This window comes from Telmatherina bonti (genome assembly GCF_933228915.1).
Source record: "Telmatherina bonti genome assembly, chromosome: 24".
NCBI classification, from domain to species: Eukaryota; Metazoa; Chordata; class Actinopteri; order Atheriniformes; family Telmatherinidae; genus Telmatherina; species Telmatherina bonti.
Genome location: NC_136633.1, coordinates 10,958,297 through 10,984,373, shown reverse-complemented (window position 1 = coordinate 10,984,373; position 26,077 = coordinate 10,958,297). Strand labels below are relative to the sequence as shown.

General features: G+C 40.0%; 1 protein-coding gene across 4 annotated transcripts in view; it reads left to right on the top strand.

The window, feature by feature from the left end:
- The window catches only part of nlgn4xa (neuroligin 4 X-linked a), a gene marked incomplete at its 3' end in the record, with an annotated part of 107,375 nt that overhangs the window by 37,264 nt on the left and 44,034 nt on the right, over window positions 1–26,077 (top strand). For 2 of the 4 annotated variants that reach the window (XM_079263608.1, XM_079263610.1), the window contains exon 2: window positions 9,702–9,854. In XM_079263608.1, the coding sequence (XP_079119734.1) occupies window positions 9,702–9,854 (153 nt within the window). Of the gene's footprint in view, window positions 1–9,665; window positions 9,855–26,077 lie in introns of all 4 variants that reach the window. The other 2 variants (XM_079263607.1, XM_079263609.1) reach the window with 2 other exon arrangements.

Sequence of the window (26,077 nt, the reverse complement as noted above, 5' to 3'; positions counted from 1 at the left end):
TAAAAGTTTTGTCGATACAAAAGTAAAAACCGATACTGATAATTTTCAATGTGGCATTTCAATGTCGATATCAGCTGAGCATATCGGAATGCCAACAACATCGGAGATCTCTACTATTTACTTTTCCTCCTTCTGTGCTTTTTCAGCTATTATAAATGAAAGATGATTGCCTGTGGAAGCATGAGTGTGTGTCTGCGTGTGCACATATTTCCCTTCATTTCCAATATATGACCTAATTCCTGTCATACATATATTAAAAAGAAATTTTAAGCAAAATATTTCCTTTTCTGAGATGATTCAATTTATCAGAAGGATTATATTCACCATGATGGTCAAATGTAGGAATCAGGAGCTTGTAGTTTAACAACAGACTGCTTTGGTAGACATCTGGCTTCATAGTGACAGTGATAAAGGACAGGTGTGCTCATCTTGTCATGCACAGCTGCAGGTGGAGAGAGAGGAGAGGCCGAGCGAGACCAGGAAGTGCAGGATTGCCAGAGAGCTGTTTGTGTACAACAGCTTCCAGTTCTACAGGATCAGGCATTATGGTGCCAATAAACCCAACATGTGATGAGTGTATTCGTTGACGGCAGCTTAAAACAACTTCAAGAGTTACTATAGCAACATTAATGAAAAGCAGGCTAGTTTATAGAAGCAGGTTTCATATTGTAATTCCTGTTCCTGTCTGTCTGTCTAAGCCTTTTAAAGTGAACTTTTAGGTCTGTACAGGTGAGTTGCTGAGTGTTCCTCTGTGGTTCTTCCTTGGCTGGATGCGTGGGTGGTCAGAATGTGGGGAGAACATCTGAGCATCTGTGTGAAACATGATCCACGCTGCTGAACACATAACTTTCATGATATCGCTGTTGTTTATCTTGAACCTTTTTCATGCAAACACTAATCGGTGTTTAAATAGAGACAACTCACCTACCCTGCTGCCTTCCTCAGACATGTTTTTTATCTATATGTTGCAGGAAATAACATAGTTATCTGGATAGAGATGCTCATTGACCTCACTAAACGCGTGTACCTGAACAAAAACTGATTGGATGAACAGGTTGTAGACTTAGAAGTGGCTTAAAGGGGACCTGATTTAAAACATTTCGAACTTGGGCTCCCAAAATGCCAGTTTCTATGAAGACAGAATGTCCAGATGATTAAAAAATACTTGAGCAGACACGCTTTAACTTGCCTCTATGTGGACATTAATCACAATGACTAAATGGTAAAAGCCTTGGGGACCCTTTGTGCTCTTTGGGGGTCAGAAACAAAGCTTCCACCAGTCTATCATTCACAAATAAAGTCAGCTTATCGGTTGCCATAATGAGACTATGAGACAATTCAACAGCTGATGGCTCCAGTTTTTAATAGTAGATGAAAATGCTTTGTTTTCTTTGCATTTAGGATCTGCTGTGGCCTTCGTAATTTGGACAGCTTGATATGGATGAAAGATAATGGAAAAGAGGAACAGATATTTAAGATGTTAAAGACACAGATTTGTAACAGTAGTTTTTATTTTTAAAAATATTTTTCCCAGCAATGGACTGGCGAGCTGTCCAGGGTGTACCCTGCCTTTCGCCCAAAGACTGCTGGGATAGGCTCCAGCTCCCTGCAACCCTTCTTTGGACTTAGCGGCTAGGCTAGTGAATAGATGAATGAAAATATGTTTCTATATTTTTTTTTCCAACACCAGATATGGATTCCTTTACATCGAGCATATCTCTTAGACTTTCTGCATCTAAGTCATTTCCTTATCAAAATGAACTTCTCACTATTTTACCGGCGTCCCCGTTCGTAAAAGCAGGAATAAATATCTTATGTGTCTTGGAGGTGTTCATTTTGTCAGTGATGGAAAAGAGCTCTTGAGATCTGAATTCACAGGAGGAGAATTTACAGATAAGTCAGACAAAAAAGGTCTTTAAAAACATGCTGATCATGCTCATTATTTTCATCTGGCCTCAATTATTCAGTTCTGAGATCAGTGGCATCAAAAGTTCCCGTGGGATTGAACAGGACATTTCCAGACAGTCTGAGGCCATCACAAGAGCATCCGTCATTTTCACTCGCTGCTTTTCTGAACTATGATTTAATTTAAATACCTTTAACAAGCATTTTCTCTGCAAATGGGATTTTAATTTATTCCCAGAGGCTTTTTTAAAGACTTTCAGGAATAAAAGGGTAGGCTGGATATAGATCTTTAGATGGATAAAATGTTTGGCCTGAATAGTTTTTCAGGATTAAAGTGAAATTTTACCTTAAAAGAAACAGCAGACTTAAAAGCGAGAGGTACGCAGCCTGTACGGGGTAATGAGATGCGTGAAAGTTGTTAAGCAGGGAAAGAAAATGGTCTGATAGAAACAGAAATGTGTGAGAAAGATCTGGACAACACCAACTTAAAAATCCGGTAGCTGACTCATGCTTTAAGATAAGAATGTTGCGACATGTCAAGAGCTCTTACTGGACCTTTAATACCGACTGACAGCCTTGTTGCTGACCGTGTCCATCCCTTTATGACCACAGTGCCGTATCTTCTAATGGGGGGACACTGGATAATGCACCAGTGTCCCCCCATCACTGTACTCCAATGGCCTCTGTCGTTACCAGATCTCAGCCCAACAGACAAATCTGCAGCAACTGTGTGATGCTATTATGCCAACATGGAGAAAAATCTCTGAGGAATGTTTCTGTCAGCTTGTTGAGTCTATCGCACCAAGAGTAAAGGCAGTTCTGAAGGAAAAAGGTGTAACCCTGTCCGAGAAAGTTGACCAGAGGAAAGTAACTACTGCTTGCACGTTTTAATTTCGTTAACCGGATTCTTTTATTGGAAGCCCGAGAAAAGAAAACAAAGGAGGAACCTTTTTTTTTTTTAACTCAATAAGAAACGTATTGTAAATGCGGTCACAAGTAAGGGCCACAGTGCTGGGCTCAGAGAGACACTGCCAACAGCTTGAGCCCCAAACACTGGGTGTGAGTTACGTTTATGTTCCTGGGCTGGAACTGACCTGTACAGAGGAGGGACTGACTGCAACTTATGGTAACTAGCCAGGTTTTAGGTGAGGCCCAGCTTCGGGGCCCATTAAGCCAAACCGATTGGGCTTTTAAATTTGCCCTGTTTATGCCCACGTAGCCTGCCTGGTGCCCCAGCATCCCTCATGGGGCCCACACAGGCTTCAGGGTTTCATTTAACTGAAACCACACGATACCTGCAAAATTTGACCAAATTTAACGCTTTTGGGCCCCACAAGGACATGCTAGCTGGGATATGGGGACTACATGGGTCCTGTACAACTCAACAATTTGGGCGTATCTGAAACCCAGTCAGAACCAATTAGAAACCGAAGTGGACAAACACAGGTGAAATGGGACCGTTATCTGCAGCCCAGTTTTAACCCTTATGGGCCCCACGTGTCATGCTAGCTGGGTTATCAGCAAGAACCAAATGTAATTTAGCAGACACTTTTATCCAAAGCGACGTACATGTATACCCAGGAAGGCACATCGGGGGGCAACTTGGGGTTCAGTGTCTTGCCCAAAGACACTTCGGCACACAGTCAGGAGAAGCCTGGAATCGATCCCCCAACTTTCAAGTTGAAAGACGACTCCCGCTACAAGTTTGTTGCATTAGATTTACGTCTAAAGTGTCCTAACACATCCCACCCATCACATGAACACCGGTTGGCTCCTTCATGACAGTGGTAACTGGCTAATTATAATCAGCTGCTGTGATGGACTGGCAACCTGTCCAGGGTGTACCCTACCTCTCGCCCAATGATGGCTGGGATAGGCTCCAGCTTCCCTGCGACCCTGAATTGGACTAAGTGGTTCGGAAAATGAATGAATGAATGAAAATAATCAGTTGCATGTCAGTTCAACCTCTGTATGGGTCAGTTCCAGCCTGGGAAGATAAATGTAACTCACATACAATTTCCCCCTGATGGGCCCCACATGGACATGCTGGCTGGGAAGTCACATTATACTGGAAGAGTTCCAGCTGAAGAACACACTGAATCACATCAGCTCTGCTAAAAACTAGTTTTAAAACATCAGACGCAGAATGAAACCAGTTTAGAATATAACCATTTACAGATTGTATAAAAAAATACAACATTTACTAACCAAAATGAACAGAAAGCCTCATTAGTATAGAATCACATTTATTTATGGTTCATATTTACAATAATTTATCTAATTGAAAGGGCAGTTGAAATGAAATAACTATCAACATGTTAGATATTCCAGTTAGTAAAAATATCTTGGAGTATTATTGGACAATAAAAACACTTTTGATCAACGCATTACATACTTCAAGCCACCTGTGAATGTAGAGGACTCTATGTCTGCGTGCTCCACATACTGTTAAAAACTGGACGAAACTTACACGCATTAACAGCATCGCTGCAAAAATCCTTGTTCTGCCAACATCCAACCTCACTGACTCAAAGACAACCGCATGCAATCTTAATAGCACAGGACTCTACACATCCACTACATGAATACCTCACCCCATCTCCCTCAGGGCGTACATGTAGGACACTGCAGTGCAGGGAGGAAAAAGCTTGATGTCTACCGTCATAGCTGCCCTGCACAACAAGCCTGACTGAGCTGTGATGTTGTCTGTGCAGTTCTGCCTACTTGGTGATGAGTTCAGGTTCGGTCTGTGGGAAAGAATTTCCCTTGTGGGACGAAAAAGGCTTAAGTTGTAAAAGGACATCTTAACATGAAATCTACTATATGCTAACATCTCAACTGAATTTTTGAAGATCAGAGTTTGTTTCTCAGCTGCAGCTTCCATCCAAAATTACACTGAAAAGATTTCCAAGTAGCCCAGTTTGCAGGTTCAGAGGTAATGGGTTCATTCTGCTGTAAACTCCAGGTACACTGCAAAAACTGAAATCTAAGATTAAAAATCTTAAACTGAGTACACATATGATTATTTTTTTTTTACAAGGTAAGATAATTCTTAGTTTTTATGCCAGAGAATTCCTCTTGTTTTAAGAGTATTTCTAATTGTTTTAGGAAATCTTGACAAGCCAAATGTTCTTGTTCTGTTGGCAGATAATTTATCTTATTTTAAGCAACATTTACCTCATCTTTGTATATTTTTTCTTGTTTTCTAAGGCTGAGTTTTTGCAGTGTAGAAACAGCTCGGTATAGTACAGAAACGACACTACTGCTTTTTTCCATCTGTAGGGTTAAAATAAAGTGAGGTTAAAAGACAAAAATGCCTGCAAATAACATTTCTGTATCAAATTTTTAGAGCTCCTAGAATTTCATGTTAAAGTCAGCTGAGAGCTCCGGATGCTGCAGGCTCATTTATTGCAAACCATGTTCAAAAGATCTTTTTTTCTTTTCCTTCCATCTTATTTCATGCAAAGGGCCCAGTGTTATTTTATAATCACCACCTACGCATGTACTAATCACCCTGCTTAATCACGACTGGAGAGCTTCATAAACAAGGCATTCATCTGCCCTAATTGCCATTTTCCTCGATGCATTACACAAAGATTACATGGAGGAGGTGACAGAGCAGACACAAGTAACGATTACAGGAATAAGCCGTAAAATTCCCATCAGGAAAAAGTCAAATCGTTCCATTAACACCACCTACCATTCCTGCTTGTGTTATAGTGTTAAAGTAGTTGCTCTTTTGTTGGAAGACACAACATATTCACTGGAAAATAAAGTTTTGTCTGTTTAAAAAGAAACAACACAAAATGGACCTGTGTGCCTGAAGTGCCAAAGTCATCTAGTTTTCTCCCCAAACATTACTGGTTGTAAGAGAAACCTAAGATTATTAAATGGGTCTCTACTATCGTGATTTTAGCGTGTATGTAAGTCACTTTGGATAAAAGCGTCTGCTAAATGACTGTAGATTAGAATAGAATAGTACTTGTATATTTCTACACCTGATCATTCAAAATGTTTTAAAGGAAAACACAGTTTATATGGTCATAATTTACTGTATATTTATGGTTTCTTCTTACACTCTAAAAACACAAACTACAACTTTGACATCTTCACATTTTTTCAGAAGTTTTCTATTTAAAGATGATTAAACTCAGTTGTGCAAAAACAAAATTCTTTAGTTGAGACAACTTTAGATTATTTATACCTCCATAAATGCAACAAAGTTCACCATGCAGGTGAAATGGTTGTTCAAATCTTAATCATCACCATGATGCCATGACCCACGCAAAATGCAAAACCTTTTCATGTTTGTATCTGACATAATTGTACGAACACAACAGCAAAGTAACATTATTTCAGTGGAGAGGAAATATAAATAGGACCTGAAATTGATGTAGTGTGCCCCCCTGGTGAAACTTTCCAATGAAACAACCGTCTTGCTCCCTCACATACGAAACTGGAAACGCCCATTTCAAACCTTGTCATATGTAGAGCGCCTCATACTTCCATTCAATTTTTACGTTGCCATGGTTGCTCAGTCGATTCATCCACTAGTGGGCAGTGCTGAGTTCAGAGTTTAGTGCTGAGTTCAGAGTTAACTTCTGCATTTTGACACCGGTTGGTCTGTGTTATTTTCTGTAACTTCTTGTGGAAATACTTGCTGTTTATGCTACACAGCAACATTCAACTATGTCTGTGTATAAACTTGCTGCGAACAAAGCAATAATGCTGTAGCTAAAATGTTCAGTACTGGAGGTCACCGCTAGAGGGCAGCATGAAAAATTATTGCTCTGAACTAGTGAAAAGGTCAAACCACCGTTTACGTATATCCATGGCATTTCGGTACACAGCAGCTTACTAATATGTTGCTAACTCGGCACTAGTATTTGTCACACTCACCTTGCGTTGCAAGAAAACTTTACTCTTGAGATTGTTGTCGAATCTTTGCAATTCTATCCACCCAAAACTCTGTTACCGTGTAAACAAGAGGCCAGAGCATGGTGTAAACAGGGATATAGATACGTTAATAATGGCTACTAAATAAGAGTTCAGACATGCTACAATAGGGTATATATGACTGAATTAGTGTGTATGGTTTCCATTTAGATTCTCTCTACTGGTTATGGACATATGTATGCAGGTTATAGGCAAATATTAGATGTTCTTGAATCTTCAGTATGTAAAGTGTTGAAAGAAAATTGGAGAGGAATTTAAATACTGCTCTGCATGTTGTGATTGTTAGCAGCATCACAGCGAGAAGGTTCCTGGTTTGAGTCTCAGCCAAGGGAGGAAGGTAAATCCGGGTCTTTCTCTATGGAGTTTCCATGTGCTTGCTTGGGTTCTCCAAGTTCTTTCCATGTTCTCCAGATTCCTCATTCTGCTTAAATGGTTCATTGTTTGCTATACATTCTTCTTAAGATTGAGTTGTCCTCAATTTGCCTGTGGCAGTGGCCTGCCAGGGTGAGTTTTGCCTAAAACCAGCTGGGATATACTCCAATTCTCTGTTACCCTACACTGGAGTGAGCAAGTAAATGGATTAATGAAATACAAATTTCTCATATAAAGAAATAATAGATGAGAAAACTAATGAAGGAAACCGGTTTCCAAGCATTTTTGCATAAACTCTGCCAAGATTCTCAAGTGAACCCACATTATGTAGGTAAATCAAAGTTCCAATAGCCTATTAAGTTGAATAAATACATTTTTCACCAATATTTTCAGCTTTAAAACACAGGTTGTTTCAGCTAGACCTAAATATATATCCTAACTGTGTTAAATTCTGATAAAACCATTTAATTTAGTACAACACAGCCTAGTTGAGTTAAATCCCAAAAAATCTTTGCAGCTTGTCTTGCTATTTAAATTCAATGAATTTTTTTTACAGTGTAATAATTGTAATATTAACACACATAGAGTAGCACACAGATTAAGGCATGCACTGACTGACCACTTTATCAGGTCCACTTTCCGTACACCACATTGGACCCTCAGAGCTGCATTAGTTCTTGGTGTCATAGATTCAGCGAAGTGTTGGAAACATTCCTCAGAGATTTAGCTTCATATTTACATGAAGCATCATACAGTGTATGATTCATGATGAGAATCTCCTGTTCCACCACATCCCAACGCTGCTCTGCTGACTGTGGAGACTATTGGAGTATCTTTTGTCAGTCTGTGTGAAACGAAGCCTGAGTTACTGATGTGGTCTTCACCTACTGTAGCCCATCTATGCAAGGTTGGACATGTTCTGTGTTCACTGATGGTTTGTGTTGATGAAGTGGTTGGTGAGTGGAGGTGTAGTCGTCCAGTGGATCAGTCATTTGCTTGAAGCCTTACAGACAACTCGTAAAAGTGCCTGGTAACTTAAACCACAACAAGCAACATCAGGGGGGTACAAGTTACATAATCATTTCCATAACTTTATTCTGTAAGGTTTCCTTTAACAGGCCATATATTTCTCATAAGATGAGACAGTAACATACAGCGCAGTCAACCATCCACAAGCTGAGGACGGAATCTTGATAGTTGAATAAAACGTCATTACACTTAAAACGTGTCAGCGTTAATTCACTTTTTAGAACAAACTTTTACATTATAACGTTACAGCAGGCACAACTATGATTAGGTGCTCTGGTTTGGACTGAAATACCTTCTTTTTAAGATGTAATTGTCACCTTCATGGGTGACTTGTTTGTTTGTTTTGGGGTGTTTTTTTTTTACCAGCCATGTGACGCTTGTCTCATGAACATCAGAGGTCTTTTGGCCTACATGAAATGAACTTCAGTTCTTTTAGATATGTTTATATAATGATCAGTTATTAAAATCTTCCTTTGGAGATTAATCATACAATCCATTGTTCTCTTTGACTAGATACCAATTTAATAATTTGGTATTATATGAATACTGTTGTCATGAAATGCACAAGAATGAATGAATGGGACTGAATTGAGCCGCATCCAGTTGGACTACAAAATTAAACCACTTCCTGAATGACTTGTTTCAGTAATTTTTACTCCACCTTTCACCTGGTAGCTGGCATCGCTTCCAACCCTCTGCAACTCTGAACTGGATTGTGTGGAAATATAAAATGGATTGATGGAGGAGAACAAACAGCATTCAGACATTCATTCCTCATTTTTCCCTCCAAATAATGTTCAGATGTCGAAGGTTTAAAGTCATCTATGATTCTTTTTCTTATTTTTTTTGTTGCTTAATATTTCTCTGAAATGTACAAATCTGCATTGCTTATATAAATATAGTATATGTAGTGCCATTTTTTTCCATTTTCAACTTTCTTATGTGTTTCATAAATAATTATGCGGAGAGTTAAATAATGAACTCACAGGGATCCGGGAGCAGAGATGACCCCTGGGCTTCAGATACCACACAGTTTCCAAGTTAGCGCTGATTAAATGCTAAATAATGTAAAGTGCGTGGTACATATATAATACCGAAACCTTTAAAAGATCTGTTTATCTCATGCTTTGATATTGCTTAATGCAAACAAATGAGCAATTAACTGAATTTTTCATAGTAAGCCAGGGGCCTTTTGGGCCCCTGGGACCTCTGCTGCTCTGTGCTCACTGATTTGCATTTGGGTTACTTAACTTATCTATGAATGAATCAGTTGCATGTTCCTTCATCTTCACCTTTTTCTTTTTGCCTTCTTTGCAGCAGATTATATTTGGGAAACCAACATTTTATGACAGAAAAACTGAAACAAACAAACAAAATTGCTATTGTTTATGAAATTTCCCAAGTTTTTTGTATTAATTTCAGTCTGTTTTCCTCTGCAGATATCCACGATGAGAACGGGTTAAAGCCAGTCATGGTGTACATCCACGGAGGTTCATACATGGAGGGAACCGGCAACATGATTGACGGCAGCATCCTAGCTAGCTATGGGAATGTCATCGTCATCACAATCAACTACCGGCTGGGAGTTCTGGGTGAGTCTGAACGCATATTAACACGGTTTATCTGCTGAATCACATCCACAGACATGGCTTTCATGTCACCAGACACGGAAATAACCACCCTGCTGATGGTTTCGTAACATGTTGCATTAAAAACCTCATTTTAGGATCATTGTCTGCCAAGTCGGATGGCTTCCACATTACTATTGATTCCTTTTTTAGCAGGTCAATCCATTCACGCTCATATTCACAGCTAAGCAGAAATATTTGATGGATCTTTCTCACTCCTGATCACCAACATGCTTTGCCAGGTTTTCTGCCTCCAGCTATCATGCATTTCATTCCCAAAGCCAATCAGATGCTAATGGCCCTGTAGGCGCTAGAGGTTTAGTTTCCTCGTGCTTCTCTTTATTTCAGCCGCTTGTATTTCAGTTTAGTCCCGAGTTACTCGCATCGCAGAGTAAACACGTGGAAATTAGGCAGACTCCATAAATCATGTAGCAGATTTGGGGGAAATCTCAACTGGTAAAACGGATTCCCAGTGATCTGTACTGTGCATCTCTTTTTGTTTGTCTTTAAAACATGTCTGCCTGGAGTTAGTTAGCTTAAATCTTAGTTGTGTTACGCTGATATCCTTTTAGATGGATCACAGCTGTGGCCAGTTTACTTTAATCAGAATATTTCCCCGTTTTCTGTCTGGTAAAAGCAGAACTCGCTGTTAAACTGGTTGCTGAGAAACTCTTCCCATGTTTCTATTAAGAGGCATTTTATCGCGTTCAATCTGTCATATCTAATTAGCTACCAAACAAGAATGCGAGTCCTCTTCCTATTTATAGTTTTACGACCATTTAACAGCTTGTAATGCCGAAACGGTGTCTGCACATCCCGAAGTTCATCCTCTGGGTGCAGATCCACTCAGCCTGAGCATCTTACATTTGGATCACTTGTTGGATATTTATGAGTATGTGGTGGTTTTAAAATGTGAGACTCGGCTTGTTTGAGAACAGTCAAACACATAATAAAATAATAAAGCAGTGGTTTCATGATTGGAGTAAAAGCTGCAGGAAACCACAAAAAGTTCTGTTTGGGTTGAGAAAAGCCTTTTATGGAGAGACTATTAAGGTTAGAAAAAGCAGTAAGAGGTAAAAACAAACCACAAGCAGCCATTTCTTAAATTTCTATGAATCCATCCGTAGCTTTTTGTTTTGTTCGATTTTTTTTTTAATCATCATGAATAAAATGGGAACACTGCAGATCCTGAAAGAGGCTGTTTGTGCCGCTCTGCGTGGGCAAGAGACGTGCTCTACTTTTAGATATGCATGAATATTATTCATGTTTTTAGATGTTTTTTCATGATGAATTCACCATCTCTGTAAAAGTTTTATGTTTTTGCGAAAAGGGGTGTCATAGATCCCTTTGTTCTGTCTTTTGGGACCTTTACTTCGTTACCTTTGTTTGAACTATGACATTTTTCTGTCTTACACATTTTACTGTTAAATGATATGAGGAATTTATATGTCAGTGTAATAGGAAAAAAGACAAAAGCCCAGGACATACAATTCATTATACAGGAGGCATTGTGTGTCCTGTTTTGCTGCAACTCCACCAATGCCATTCGGCCAGCTGGATGGTCATCAGTTGGAAAATGCCGTTCAGACGTTTCGTCCCCTGAAAGCCCATTTATCCTTCTTCAAGTCTGTACATTTTGTTTTAAAATGTGTCCTACGTTGCCGTCCTCCATGTATCTGTTATGTTGCCATTTTTGTTTGGTTAATTCGTCCACCAGTTGGCAATGCCAAGTTCACTTCTGATGCCCAGTATGCCTGCCACACTCAGCCTTTCTTCACAAGTTCCCATCATCTCTACAGTAGTCTACTTTGTCTTCTTCTGCATCCAACGTGAAAGGAACAAACTAGAGAAGAAAGGTAACAACAAGAAGAGGAAGAAGACAACATAGACAGCCGTAGAGATGGTGGGAGCGCGTGAATCAAGGCTGGGAGCTTGTCAGACAAACTGGGCGTCAGGACGTGGAAGTGAACTGAACTCAGCACTGCCCACAAGTGTCTCCCCGCCACTCCCTGCAACTGTATTAACAGGTTTTGCCACTTCCAGCCCCTATGTGTCTTTCCTCAGGCTTGACTCTGCTACTCCTGCACATGACAGCAGCCCCAACAAGCACATGGTAAACCCTGGCTGTCCATTCAGGCTCTTGGCACCCCACTGCTGACTTGGAATACTTGTTTGTGAAGAACTGGGATAGATAAAGGTCAAAAAGCCTGTTCTAACTCTATAATTGATCAAGAACGGAAAATAGAAGCCAGATCTTAAAGGTAGAGAGGATGTCTTCTTTCCAAAGCCAAACTGGGAGTGAATAACGGAAGGTTTTGCCTCCCATTATACCTCTGGAACCTCTAGAAACCGCAAGTAAACCTGCAGTCTGAAGACCTTTACACACATACTCTTAGTATTTTGTCTGAATAATTTGCATGGTAGTGTGTTTTATTGGGTTTTGCCACTCCCAGCCCCTATCTGTCTTTCTTCAGACTTGACTCTGCTACTCCTGCACATGACAGCAGCCCCAACAAGCACATGGTAAACCCTGGCTGTCCATTCAGGCTCTTGGCACCCCACTGCTAACTTGGAATACTTAAGATGTTTCCTTTGGTGGGCTGCTGGGGGGTTATCTCTATCAGCAGAGACCTCTTCTCCATTCAGTATGATATGACAATGTCTGGGTGGAGAGTAGATGTCTCTCTTGGGAATACCAACTGTTACCTGACGTTTGCCAAAATCTGCCACTCTTTTTTTGTTGTGAACTTTCTGGTCCTTTTGCAAGACAGTGGGTGTGTGCTCCCCCAGATTCATACTCCCTGCCAACACATGCTTAGACATCATTAGTCTGTGGTTTGCTGCTACCCTACACCTGTCCAAGACCTCGTCCAGCTTTGTCAGGACTTGATCATGACACTTTCAGGATTACTTTACATCTTGACAGTATCTGCTGGAGGCTTGCCTTGGGGCACCCTCAGAGAGGACAGCCTGCCCTCTCTATGCCAATGTGTGATGTTACAAGGGCATGGGAGAGTGTTGTAGGTTCCCACCAATAGGAAGCTGATCCTTGATGGTGATGTCCTCCGCAGGTGATCCATCTGTTAATGGTAGCATCCCATCTCATCGAGGCTCTTTGCCAGCTCTGTGATGATCCCAGTGAAAGTACTCCCGTTCCAGCCTGGTAATTTTGTCTACCACTATAGCCTTCTGCTGCTTCTTAGTGGTGTCAGACCACAATGGCTGCGCTGTTCCCCAAACCAGGTCGGTAAAACTGCAACGCGACTGGTTTGAACAGCTTCCTTCTCCTCTTGGTGTTGCAGGAAGGAGATTGTATGATCCACGTCAGCCTGGGGCTTCAATTAGTTTGGTAGCTCAAACGCCAGATAAGGCTTTTCCTGTCAGTACACCAAGCAGATGATAATATCAACAGATCTATTCATGTGGACGTTACCCTGAAAAATCACTCAAACCTGCCTGCACAGCACAAATATTCTTGTTTTGAAAAAATAAGTTCAATTTAGTCAGAAGCCTGACAAAATGGAAAAATGGATTCTGTAGTAACCTTCTGACCCTGCAATCGATACTAAAAACACACTTATGCTGAATCCATTGCAAAATATGTAAAGTGGTGGTGGTATTACGCTTCCACATTGATTTCATGTGTGATGCAGTGATTACCTCAATGAAAAAAACACCCCAAAGCATTTAGGCTGTCGATACAGTCTAAACAGCAATGTGACCAACATGCACTCACTGGTCACGTCATTTGTACCAGGTTGTAACCTTGGTTGGAGCCAGTGCTTATTTGAGTTACTGTTGCCTTTTATCTCCAACTAGTCTGCCCATTCTTCTCTGACCTCCTGAACTTCAGCAAGTCATCTTGATCACATCTACACGACTAAATGCCTTGAGCTGCTGCCATGTGATTGGCTGATATTTGGCTTAGCAAGCAATCAAACATTTGGTCCTAAAACAAATCTACGTGGAATGTAGAAAGACATGGTACTGACCCGCAGAATGAGGAGATTTGGATAGATTCAGTCAGTAGCCGCATTTCCATTACATTTTCCTAATATTTGTAAGTTTTGACAAACAACAATTATGATTTTTAGCTGTTTCCACTGAACAATTTTAAGTGCATAAATCTCAGCTCTCGTAAAATGTCATCCGGTTGACGAGATTTTAAGCTGCGGCTTATGCAATGTAGCCACACAGCTATTTTGGGGTTTTCTACATGCTACAGAGAACTTACTACACATTTTCAACCCCCCCCCCTTATTTTCTTTTCTAAAAATCTAAATTTGTTTGTTCCATACCGCGCCATCTGAACTGGTCACAATCTCCTGCATCACCTTTTGGGACAAGTAAAAGCAAAAAAAGTGTTTCCATTGCTCTTTTGTGAAATTTTTTTTATATCGTAACGTCTGAAAAACCGCCTCATGAAAACGTAAAAACTTTCTAGCTATCTGAGACTTTTTTCAAAATCTAGGTGTTTTTCCATGAGCCTTTCTGATTGCGATATTTAGGTTTTTTTTGTTTTGTTTTTTTTTTTTTTTTTGCACTTTAGGTGTTGTAGAAACACAGCTAATGTGTTTGGACAATCTTTTTTCTTTTTCAGCAAATTTTCAGTTGTAACTGATATTTGACTAACAAATACTGTGTTTGAAGAAGAAACTTCAGCACATAAGGAGTTTCTGTGGTTCCCAGTTTAAGATCTGGCAGCTGCATGCAAAGGCCACAGGACATATTCTCATTGTTTTCACACTTTTCAAACATTTACATGGCTCTTTGTGTCCTATAAAAGATGATTTTATCATCATGGAGCGTCCCACTGTCATCAGATTAATACTTCCATCAGTCAGAACGACTTTGTATTGATTTGCAGTCAACTTGTCTGAGGACACATGTTACCCAGAAGCACTTAGAAAACAGGAACAGCCACAAATTCTCCAACAATGTCTTTTTCTTGCAATCTATCACCTGTTTGATCCACCTTTTCTGACATCAAATGCAAATCCTCTATTGTTTCCTTAATGGATGCGTCTGTTGTGTATTTCCTCAGCTGTTGGTATGTCCTCCGCTGTCTCCAGCACATGGACATGCCTCTGCAGAGCCTCTGCTCTGCTCCGCTCTGCTTACCATTTGTTATAAGGCCGAGCTGTCTTCACCAGTCTCTATATTTAGTTGCCTGAGAGCCAGGGGAAAAGGTGTTCTGGAAATGTGTGCGCTGCAGAGAGGAATAAAAGACATGAAGAGAGAGAGAAAGCAGGAGAAAGCAAACTGAAACTGCATATTTGATGTGAAAATAAAAAAAAATAAAAAAAATCACAAATTCTAATCTAATCTGAGCACAGAAGAGTTTTTTATTTTCTCGGATCATTTTAAGAGATCCAGAGAAGACAGCGGTGTTTCAGGTTTATGTTCACATAAAGCTTCTGCTTCGCATGGCTGAGCTTTAACCTGCATCTGTGGATCGGGAGGAAGGCGATTTCTACAAGCGTTCCTCCTGCTGACTTTCTGTTTGTCTACTTTTTATGCCATCCACTTTGGCGAAGTCCTTGGTGTGTATCTGGGGGATTATAACCCCACAGGCCAGCTGCTAATAGATGCAAAGTAAAACAGGATGGAGGGATGGGTTTACATTTGCTGAACACTGATTTCTCTCGCTTCCATGTGTGACTGATTTACTATCAATGAAACTGAGCTTTACGCCTCAACTGCATCCGTCAGCAAGTATATGGAAACAATCAATGACTTAATAGTTTTTACTATAAGGAATCGTGTTTTTTTTGCTTGTGTGTATGAATATTTATAGATATTTTCTCCAGCTTTAGAGAATAATGGATGAAGGATGGATGGGTGGAGGGAAGGAAGAAGGATATGATGATGCATAGATTAGGAAGACGGAGATTGGATTTGTTTGTGGAGAACTGGGATAGATAAAGGTCAACAAGCCTGCTCTAACTATTGTTGTCGTTCTTTATTCTTAAATCTGTCATATCTAAAAATGCAAACACATTAAACCATTGATCAGAAGGTTACATCATTCAAATCTGGTTGAAATAAGAAAAAAAAGACCAAGTCAGAGGATTCAAGTTAGAATTGACTTTTCTTTGTTGAGGAAAAGAAGATTGTACATGTCTCCAGAGGAGGTCTTGCTGATACCCTTAGCTGCTAAGCTAATACATCGAATGCGAGGGTCCCAAGTTCAGCCTGAAGATCTCGCCTGTCATACGTCAACCCTCCTCTTTTATACTGGACAAATCATGTGACTATGTGCGTGCATGAATATGCAAATTCATCTGAATGTGTATTTCTGCTGAGAGCGCCGCTCCTTCTGCAGGACTGTGGTCTTCTCCTTATTCAGTCCTGGCGTTGAGTCCGCAGGTGAAGCTTCTGTGAACGTTGCATCCTCCCTACTCTTTCCCCATGGCTTCACAAACCTGCTATTGTCCACTTTCTAAGGAGTTGTCTGCTCCTCTCTGTGTGAAAATGACTGATAACTTACACTCGAGCCATGGGTGTGTGTGTGTGTGTGTGTGTGTGTGTGTGTGGTTTCAGTTGAAACATCAGCTTGACTTTTCTCATCAGGAACTCTGTTTCTGCTTCTTCTGTGCTCCCTTTGTGTCTGTTTTTACTTCTGTTAGAGAGTCACATCAGGTCATAATAAAAGAATCTATTGATTATATATTGATTAATAATAATAAATGAAATAATATGTAAGATTATACTTGTGATTAAAAATGACAGAATATGTAAGAATATACTTCACTTTATACTTGATCAAGAACGGAAGATAAAAGGCAGATCTTACAGGTAGAGAGGATGTCTTCTTTTCAAAGCCAAACTAGGAGCGAATAACTGAAGGTTCTGCCTCTAGAACCTCTAGGAACCGCAAGTAAACCTGCAGTCTGAAGACCTTTACACACATACTCTTAGTATTTTGTCTGAATAATTTGCATGGTAGTGTGTTTTATCGATCTGACTGCTGAAGCAGCTGTGGTCCAGCTTCAGCTCCTTACTAAACCCTTAAACTCCCCAAGCTCTCCGCTCTTTTCTGCAGCACAACATCGTCATCGCACGATGGGTTTTTGCCACCTTGTGTGTTTGTTTTTGAATCCTTATCATTTTTTTTAAATTCTCCATTGTACTTGGTGTGGATAGACAGATCTGTTGAATTTTTTTGCAGTTTTATGTTATTTGTGTTGGTCCTATGAAGCTCTGTTGGGAAAATATGGAACCTTACGATCCATTGTGGCTTGTTTACTTGAGGTTTTTTTTTTTTTATGTTTGAGGAGAATAATTTCTCAATTTAGTCTTGATTTGTCAGAAACCAAGCTGAGTTTTTGTTAAAGAGGTTAAAGAAATGGTTTTAATGCGAGTCAAAATCCTGATACTGCTGATGTGGCGCGGGTGTCACGCTTTAAATGATTTAAATAGATGTGTCCAGCTGCTGCTGAGGAGGAGCTGACACTGGCCGGCGTGGAGCAGATGTCTGGTGTGAAGGGACGGCGAGCTCTGCAGGCTGAGCGGCTCTCTGCTGGATGAGAGCCGGGAGGCTGATAGAGGAGGAGTGTGAAGAGCTGTCAAAACGCTTTTCAGCCCTCACACATGCTGCTGGACAGCTGTCAGCAGTTCTGCTGCTTTCAGGTTTATCTTCATATTTAAACAAGCAGCAGCAGCAGCAGCAGGAAGGAACGTATCATAGGACGCATTATGTCAGTGGGGGTGCAGGTGGTCTGCACCTGCAACCTGCTGTTTACTACAGGAACCAGTGGACAAAGCGGAAGCAGCCCATTGGCTCATTCATCATCTTCTTCCTGGGATTTTTATGTGTTGAAGATTGGACCTTCAAAGATTTTATTATGTGGTATTAAACTCACCAGTAAGGAGCCATGACCTCTGGGGGGAGGGCTCGGAGGAGGAGACTCAGGGTGGGGTTCTTTCTCAGGCTGACTTAATACCCCAGGTGGTACCTGGAAAAAATGGATGATATAAAAAGGGAAAACATGAGATGAAGTTTAAATGTGAGAGATGATGAGGAAATGGATGGATGAATGAGGAAGGGAGGATAGAAGAATTAATAGATGAACGAAGGAGGGAAGGAAGGATGTTTGGGCAGGGGGCTGGAAAGATGGAAGGAGATGAAAGGATGGGGATGAAGAAATGATGGATGAAGGAAAAAAAGGATGAGTGGATGGAGGAGAAAAGGGAGGATGGGTGAGGAAAAAGGATGAATGAATGAGGCAAGATTTTTGATGGATGGATGGATGGATGGATGGATGGATGGGAGCAATGATTGGAGGATTTCATGACGATAGTGAGTGGATTGGTGGATGGGTGAGGTAGGAAGAATAAAAGAGTAAGTAAATGGAGGAGGAAAAGATAATTGGGAAAAAGGAAGGATGAGAGGAATACATGACGATAGAAAGGAAAGAAGAAAGAGTGGATGTGGAAGAAAAAGAGACAATATTGAGAGATAAATGAAAGAGGGAGGAATGATAACGAGATGAGTGAGCAGGTGAAGATGGATGAATGATAAGATGGAGTGCAAAAGGATGGAAAGATAAAGGAGGGAGGAATGGATGCTGAGGAGGAATGATGAGATAAATGAGAAGGGAAGAAGGATGAATGGGTGAGGCCGGGACATGATGGATGGGTGAAATAAAAGAGGCAAGATGAAGGGATGAATGACTTCAGGAAATGGAGGATGGATAGATGGATGTGGGAGTAAAACGGACAGAATGATGCATGAAGGAAGAATGAATGGATGAGCATGAAAAGTGATGTATGAATGAAGGTCAGAGGGTAGATGGATGGGCTGATGAGGGAGGAAGCATGACAGGATGAATGTATGTATGCATGGAAGGATGGATGAAGGGGGACAGGTGAATGTTTAATGAAAGGGAGAAAGATGAATGGATGAGGGAAGATGAATAGATGAACAGATGTGTAAAAAAAAAAAAAACAGCCCAGACGGATAAAAGCAACGGAAGCCGAGCTGTGATGGATATTCATGAGGAGCGCTTGCTTCAAACAGCAACCCTTCCCCTCTATAAGACCCCCACCGCCCCCCACTCGGCCCCTCAGGTTGTCTCCTGCACTGCAGTGGTTACAGAAAACAGTGTTTCCCTCAGGTCGGGGCTGGAGATGTCACAATGAGGTCTGTTGGATCAGACTGAGAGCCGCCTGGCCTCAGGAAGCTGTCACATGTACCAGAGTAATGCTCAGCTTTCCTTACTCTGTTCCCCCTCCATCCTCCTTATTCCCAAAGTAGACCTGAGGTGACACACGATGGCTTCCTGATAGAGACATGTTGCCACTCTGCTCCCTATGTACTTCAAATCAGCTTGTCCTTCCTGTAAATGAAGGAAAGATGTTATACTATCAAGTTTTGCTTCATTATTTACTGCTGGTCAATGAATTGACATGAAGCGCCAACACCAAACCAGAACCAGTGCTGGAACTAATCAAGGTTTCACATTCATCATGCAGATAGTCATCACAATAATACTGGAGAGAAAGTTAATTAATGTGGTGCTAAAAAAAAAAAAAGACAATAACTGGCCATTAAAAGGGTCATTGTAGATTTACAGAGGGAAAAGAAGGACAATGATTTTAATAAGTTGTGACTTTTCTGGAATGATAGACAATCATTACCACGCTGTCCTAAGCTACAATCCATTATTCAAGCTGAAAGCATCCATATTTTTTTATTTTTATCGCTATTCATAGGGCACAGAGCCTGTTTTAGCTCCCACTGGGTGAGAGTTGGAGTAGACGTTGGGCAGGTCAACTGTCCATTGCAGAGCTAACACAGAAACACACAACAGAAACTATATTTACTACTTGAAAAACAGGGACTACTTTATACCCAAGTACAATTTCCAAGTACCAAGTTCAGGTCTTCTGAATTATAAAATAAAATGGGGAGTTCTACAAGGCACCTTTTGGGCCCCCTATTGTTCAACATTCACATGTTCTAACCATGTCCATATCATGCAATGTTATTTCTATGGGCTCTCAGCTCTCAATTACTGTCCGACCAGTGGATTGGTCTCATATCTATTTAATTTAAACCATGTTGCATATTAACCTAAACCAATATTTTAATTTCCTATTAAAGTGGTAAATCTAAGTGAGAGAGAATTAGTGTTAAATCATCTGCAAAAAAGACAGAAATTTTGAAAAATTGGTATTTAATGGAGATAAGAAATAAAAATGGTCCCACAGTCGAGTCCTGAAGAAGCCCACAGTGTAAGAGAGCCATATCGGAGTCATGCATCATCTCCATAGACTGTATAAAAAAGATGGGCGGAGCCTCTGTGACGTCACTCATAGGTTTCTGAAGAGCTGAATTGAAGCTCTGTGGGCGGTTCCTACCATCGCCATCTTGGCAGGGGCACACATGTCGTTTCGTCCGGAAAATACATATATGGGCAAAAAGATGAAGCTGAGAGGGGGGCTGTGAGCATCAAATGATTGACATCAGGCGAACTCCGAGCTTTCTGTAGCTAAGAGCTAACCGAGCTAACCTGGAGATAACAGGAGCTAACCAGCTAACGGAGGTAAGCGGGCTAGCGCTAAGTCACGTTAACTGGCTAAAAACCGCGGTTGTTCTACGTTCTTCTTACTTGAAGCGGGAGATCGGGTACCTGTCAATCAAAAGGACACTCCCCTAAATATGCCGAACTATGAGATGAAATTACTTTTAAACAAGCGAGTTAGAAAAAAATTCACTCCCCCCACAGTTGTCATGAAGGTAAACCTGATCTATTAAACCTAAAATGGATTTTTGAACCAGGCTGTAAACATGTTTATTTCTTCTGTGAAGTTTGTCTTTTTAACATGGGAGTCTATGGGAATTTGCTCTGTTTTGTAGCCCCTTGTGGATGAAGGGGGAACTGCAGTTTTATAGGCTTCACTTTTACTACTGAAGGCTCCGCCCATCTTTGGTCTATGACCATCACACAAACTAAAATAAATAAAATCCTATAAGAACTACGATGACCTAACCGTTTGAATTTAAGATCAATAAAACTGATTTTAAAATGTTGCTTCTGCTGTGCAACGTTCTGGTCTGAAATATATACAGCATGACCTTTTGACAACATACGAGCCAAAAAGACTTCATTTAGTTTTAGCCTCCTCCAGCCTTCCCGGCCACCTTTTCCTGACTCCTTCCTCTCCACAAGGACAGCCATCGCTGGGGAAGGTCATTTCCAGTCCAAAATTTCTTCCCTGTAGTTGTGGAGTGATGACAACATGGAGCAGGAGAAAATGTGCCGCCACTTCAGCCATCTGATGAAGATGGTCAGCAGTGAATATGCCGCGTGGTTGTGAGTCAGAGTGTGAGGTGATGTCTTCTGACACGACACCGAAAGGCAAAGGGCTGCAGCTGCAGTTCAGACAGCGCTGCAAGAGAAAAAAAAAAGCCCTGCAGAACATGCTTTTTGTCGTGGCCAAAACCATGATGCTGGCGGAGGGGAGGAGGCCGAGTGGAGTCATCTGTCGCTTTGGCAAAACAGTCATTTGCATGACAAATGGTGCTCTGTGTGTGCTTTCCACTACGTGTTCTGTTGCCTTGGTGCTAATATGCATCGTCTACTAGCTCGCCCAGCAAATCTGCCTTCCTCGTTTCCCTTAATGTGAGAGCGCTCTTCAAACTGATTGAGGTGATTGGGTTATAGAGATACATGTCCCACATTTAGTGCCATTTGCTTGGTTTGCAACCAGTCTTTTCTTATTGAAAGTGGGAAGTGAATCAGCGGAAATTGCATAAAATAAAACAGAACTACTGAAATAATATCATATTTCAGAGTTCAGTTGTGTGTCTGATATCCTTTAGTTAGATGATGATCTTACTGAGAGATGCTCAGACTAGCTTAAAATCACATGTTTGCATCAGTTATTTTAATTAACATGAACTGTGAAACCCGCCTGCCTTTAAATCTCACATACATCTCCTTTGAGCTTCTTATGTAAGCCAAATACTTGTGTTTCTGACCAAACCTGGCTTATAAAGGTCATTGTTGTCACAGCCTAAGCAAAAAGCAGCCTATATCCCCATTTGGCGATGAAGTCACGTATAGCCCTTGTGGAGATGCTTTCCAAACAGACTGTGAGCTGCAGAATGTAACAGATGCACTGTAGGGATTTGTGAGATTTAACAATTTTCCCTTTTTTTTTTTTTTTTTTAAAGATATGGACATGTCAACCTGCTCTGTGTATGAATAAATCTGATAAAAATGACTAACAGAAGGAAGGTTTTAACCCCTAAAGGCAGTTCCAGGTCTTTAGAGGTTAAATCTTTTGTTTTATTTTGGTATTTTTGTCATTATAATTGTGATTTTGGGTGACTAAATCTCCATGATCCAGGGCTGTGCTGTTTTCTGTGTCTTCGGCCAGCTGTCTGGTGATAGATGATGGCTGCAGCAGCAGCAGCCTCTCACAGAGAATGTGTTATGCTTTGTTCTGAGTAAACGTCATTATAAGCAAAAGATAGCCAAGATAATTGCATGCTGCAAATGAATTTTCTGCAATTTGGGGAGATGACAGTCTTATTTTGTCTGAATGGAAGAGCAGTGTAGCAGGTCTGTAGGATAATAAAAAAGGCGACCAGCAAATAGCTCCTCATAATGGATGTGTACAAAATATAACCCCAACACATCGAAACACACACATGGCTACAAAAAGCCACATTATTCTGTAATCTCTGGCAGCCATGTGTCAGTTAAGTCATTATTTTGGGGCAATGAAAGCTGACACCATTTTCTTCTAAACACAGAAATTTCTGTAATGTCAGTCCAGGTCTTCAAATGCAAAATATTGCAAAAGCGCAAAAATAATGCAAAATTCAAATGCATTTCATTTCTAATCTTTTTCTTATTAGTACTTTGTGAAAAAACAAACAAAAAAAAAACAAACATTTGCAATTAGATATTCCACATGAGAAAAATAAAATTAAAATGAATTCAGAATTAAATGATTTAATTCCAATATCCATATTTTATTCCCAGTAGAACATAAACAGCATATCAGATGTTGAAATTGAGACATTTTACCATTTAACGGAAAATATGAGCTCATTTTGAATGTGATCTGTAAAAAGTTGGAAACAAAATGCTGGAAATGTAACTAACTCAAATAAAAGAAAAACTGGAGGAGCACTTGATAACTAACGAGGTTAATTGGTAACAAGTTTGTGACATAATTGGGTATAAAAGGAGCATTTCAGAGAAGTGGAGCCTCTGGGGTGTAAAGATTAACACAGGGTCAAAAATCTAAATGAAAACCAATTGTAGACACATTAAGGTTTAATTTTAGCTTTAGCTTAAATAGAGGCAGATCCCAAGGATTATATCCTGCTTCTGTTTATTTATTTATCAAGGACATTTTGATTACATGGCAATTTAAACATAACAATGTGGTGTTTAAATATGATATAATATGATACTGTATATATACAGTATATATATATATATATATATATATATATATATATATATATATATATATATATATATATATATATATATATACATATATATATATATATATATATATATACATATATATAAATGTGTGCGTATGTGTTATATCCTAAAAAGCATTTGAATCTCGTGGGTGATACAATGTAGTATCAGTAAGATGTGTTTAATGTCTCTCTACAGCATTGATTCATGTCCTTAAAACGGCCATGAACTAGTTAATGGACTGATGTTTAAAACACAGTCTGATCTGTGGTTTAACTGAAGATGCAGAATCAATTGGAGTTTTTTTTTTTCCTCCATAATACAGTTTAACATAAGAGCATTTCCACACCGTGACTGTGACAACACATGCCAGCATGTGTCTAATGGGCGGAGGCTTCACACCATTCAAAAGGCTTATCAGCTGGCCCAGATACTCTGCTCAAAGCAGAACCACTGTATATGTCACTGTTTGTGAGGTAAAAACAAATAAAACATTCATGACAAGTGGTGCCGACAGAGTTTAAAATGCATTAGGTTTAGAAATAATTTGGATTTTTGAAGGAAAGAATGTTGAAGCATCCTTCACAGCTACAGCAGTAGCAGCTAGCGATTTATATGTATATTTGTATAGTTATATGTATAGAGAAAGGTTGTGCTTTCCAAAAAGAAGTGAAGCTGTGTAAGATGGTTAACAAACACAGTGTAAAGGGCAAATCAGTGTTCTGTTAGCATTTAAGCTAGCAAGTCTTAATTTGCTGCTATAGGTAATGTTATCAGTATTAGTTCAGTGAGCCTCCCCCTCTAAGATAAGCAGATTTTGGTTGGATTATTTACCCCACTATGATGACTCAACAAAAAACCTTGCAATTATGTTTGGTTGGAAAAAGTTTAAAACATATTTTTTTCTTTAATACTTGAAGATTTTTTCCCAGCAAGTTAGCATGCTAGCTTTACTATTGCAAATAAAAACTGATTGATAGCAAATGGAGGATTTGCAAGATGAAATAGAAGCTAATGCTAAATGCTCTGTCATGCCAGTCATAAAGTATTAAATGAGGAAAGGTGTGTCATCAGATTGTGTCATACAGTATAGAACTTTGAAAGCTGTTAAATCAGACAAGTTTGCACCAAATCCGGGCTACATTTTGTACTCATGGTTCAGTTATTACACTGGCAAGTGATGTATGGGCCAGAAGTAGACAACATGTCAGCCGCCAGTCTGGTTTAAATTATAAGTCTCCTATTGGCTACATGTGTTCAAAATATCAGTTTTTGGCCTGAACATTGAGTACATCAAATATTGTGGGCCAGAAGTGGCCCAAATATAGTCATGTAGCTGAGGGTTGGCAGCCAAATTCACATTTAGTCAAGCTGCAAGTAAAAGCCAAATTCAAGCAAAGCAAAAATGTACTTTTGGGGGGGAATACTTTTTGCTATCCAGGGTGGCTTATTATATGGTGGTTGAGTCCACAATGTTGTTATTTTGAAGTCTTAACTCTATAAGTTGCTCTCCCATTTCTTAGACCTTTAAATTCTAGATTAATGTTAACCAAAGTCAGTGAAACCACTATAAGATCAACAAACTAAGATTCATTCAAATAATGACTCACTACAGTGTCTGAACGATTCGGAAGCTCTGACTGGTTGCCAGCTTATGCTAGTTGTCAGTAACAATGAGCATTACCCTGACATGATGAGGTTGAGATGTATGTACGCCGTGTTGGTAAATTTCATCCGTCTAGCCACAAGACAGCTCCAGATGTAGGAGCAGCTGCTTTGTAGACAGGAAACCTCTGAGTTTTGGAAGGCAATAAGTCATGTTATCTGTTTTTTAATGTGCATTTATATTCCCAGTGTTAGATACTGCAAACCCAAGGCCATAGAATCGGTTGGACTAAAATAGCCACTGCATAAAACATTGAACACCATTTGGAGATACATTACTAGTTTGACAGCTTTGTTCTACATGACTCAGAGGTGTGAATATATAGCTATCATTGTACTATTTATAGTCTTTTTTGCTCGCAGTTGCGGCGAAAGAGCAGGTTGTCTGCACAAAGGCTGAGTACATCTACATTCAGCTCCTGCAGACACTTAGTACATCAAACACAGCACTTCCTTACTCTTGTAGAATAGCAATAGCTGCCATCAGATGATATTAATACTTTAGTTGTTTTATCTACAAGCTGTCAAATCCTGCATTAGAATGGAAGAGGTATGGAAATGAGAGCAATATGGATGGGCATTCATTCTCAGAGCAGCTACAAGAGAAAATTATCAGCAACTGAGTGCAGCCAGGATCTGAAATATTTTCATCTTTGGTATTCGTGCAGCATATAATCATTGGTCCATTTTTTTCTTTTACATTTTTTTTCCCAGCCGAATGGGTGTTGTTGATAATGTGTTATCAACAGTATAACAGCTGTCTTCTTATGCAGTTAGAGATGTATAAAAAGGAGACGTCAGAGTTTATGTAAAGCTGTTGAACTGTTAGGGTTGCACATAAATTCAGCTCCTGAATCACAATATTTGGCAAATACAAAAAGTACACACTAATATGAAATGCACCCCAGAAAGAACTCAGACACTCAGGTCCACATTGCTGGTACCAGGTAGGACCCCTTTTCATCCAGAACTGCCTTGATTCTTGGTGTCATAGATTCAACAAGGTATTGGAAAAATTCATCAGATATTTTGTTCCATATTAACATGAAGCATCACACAGTTAGT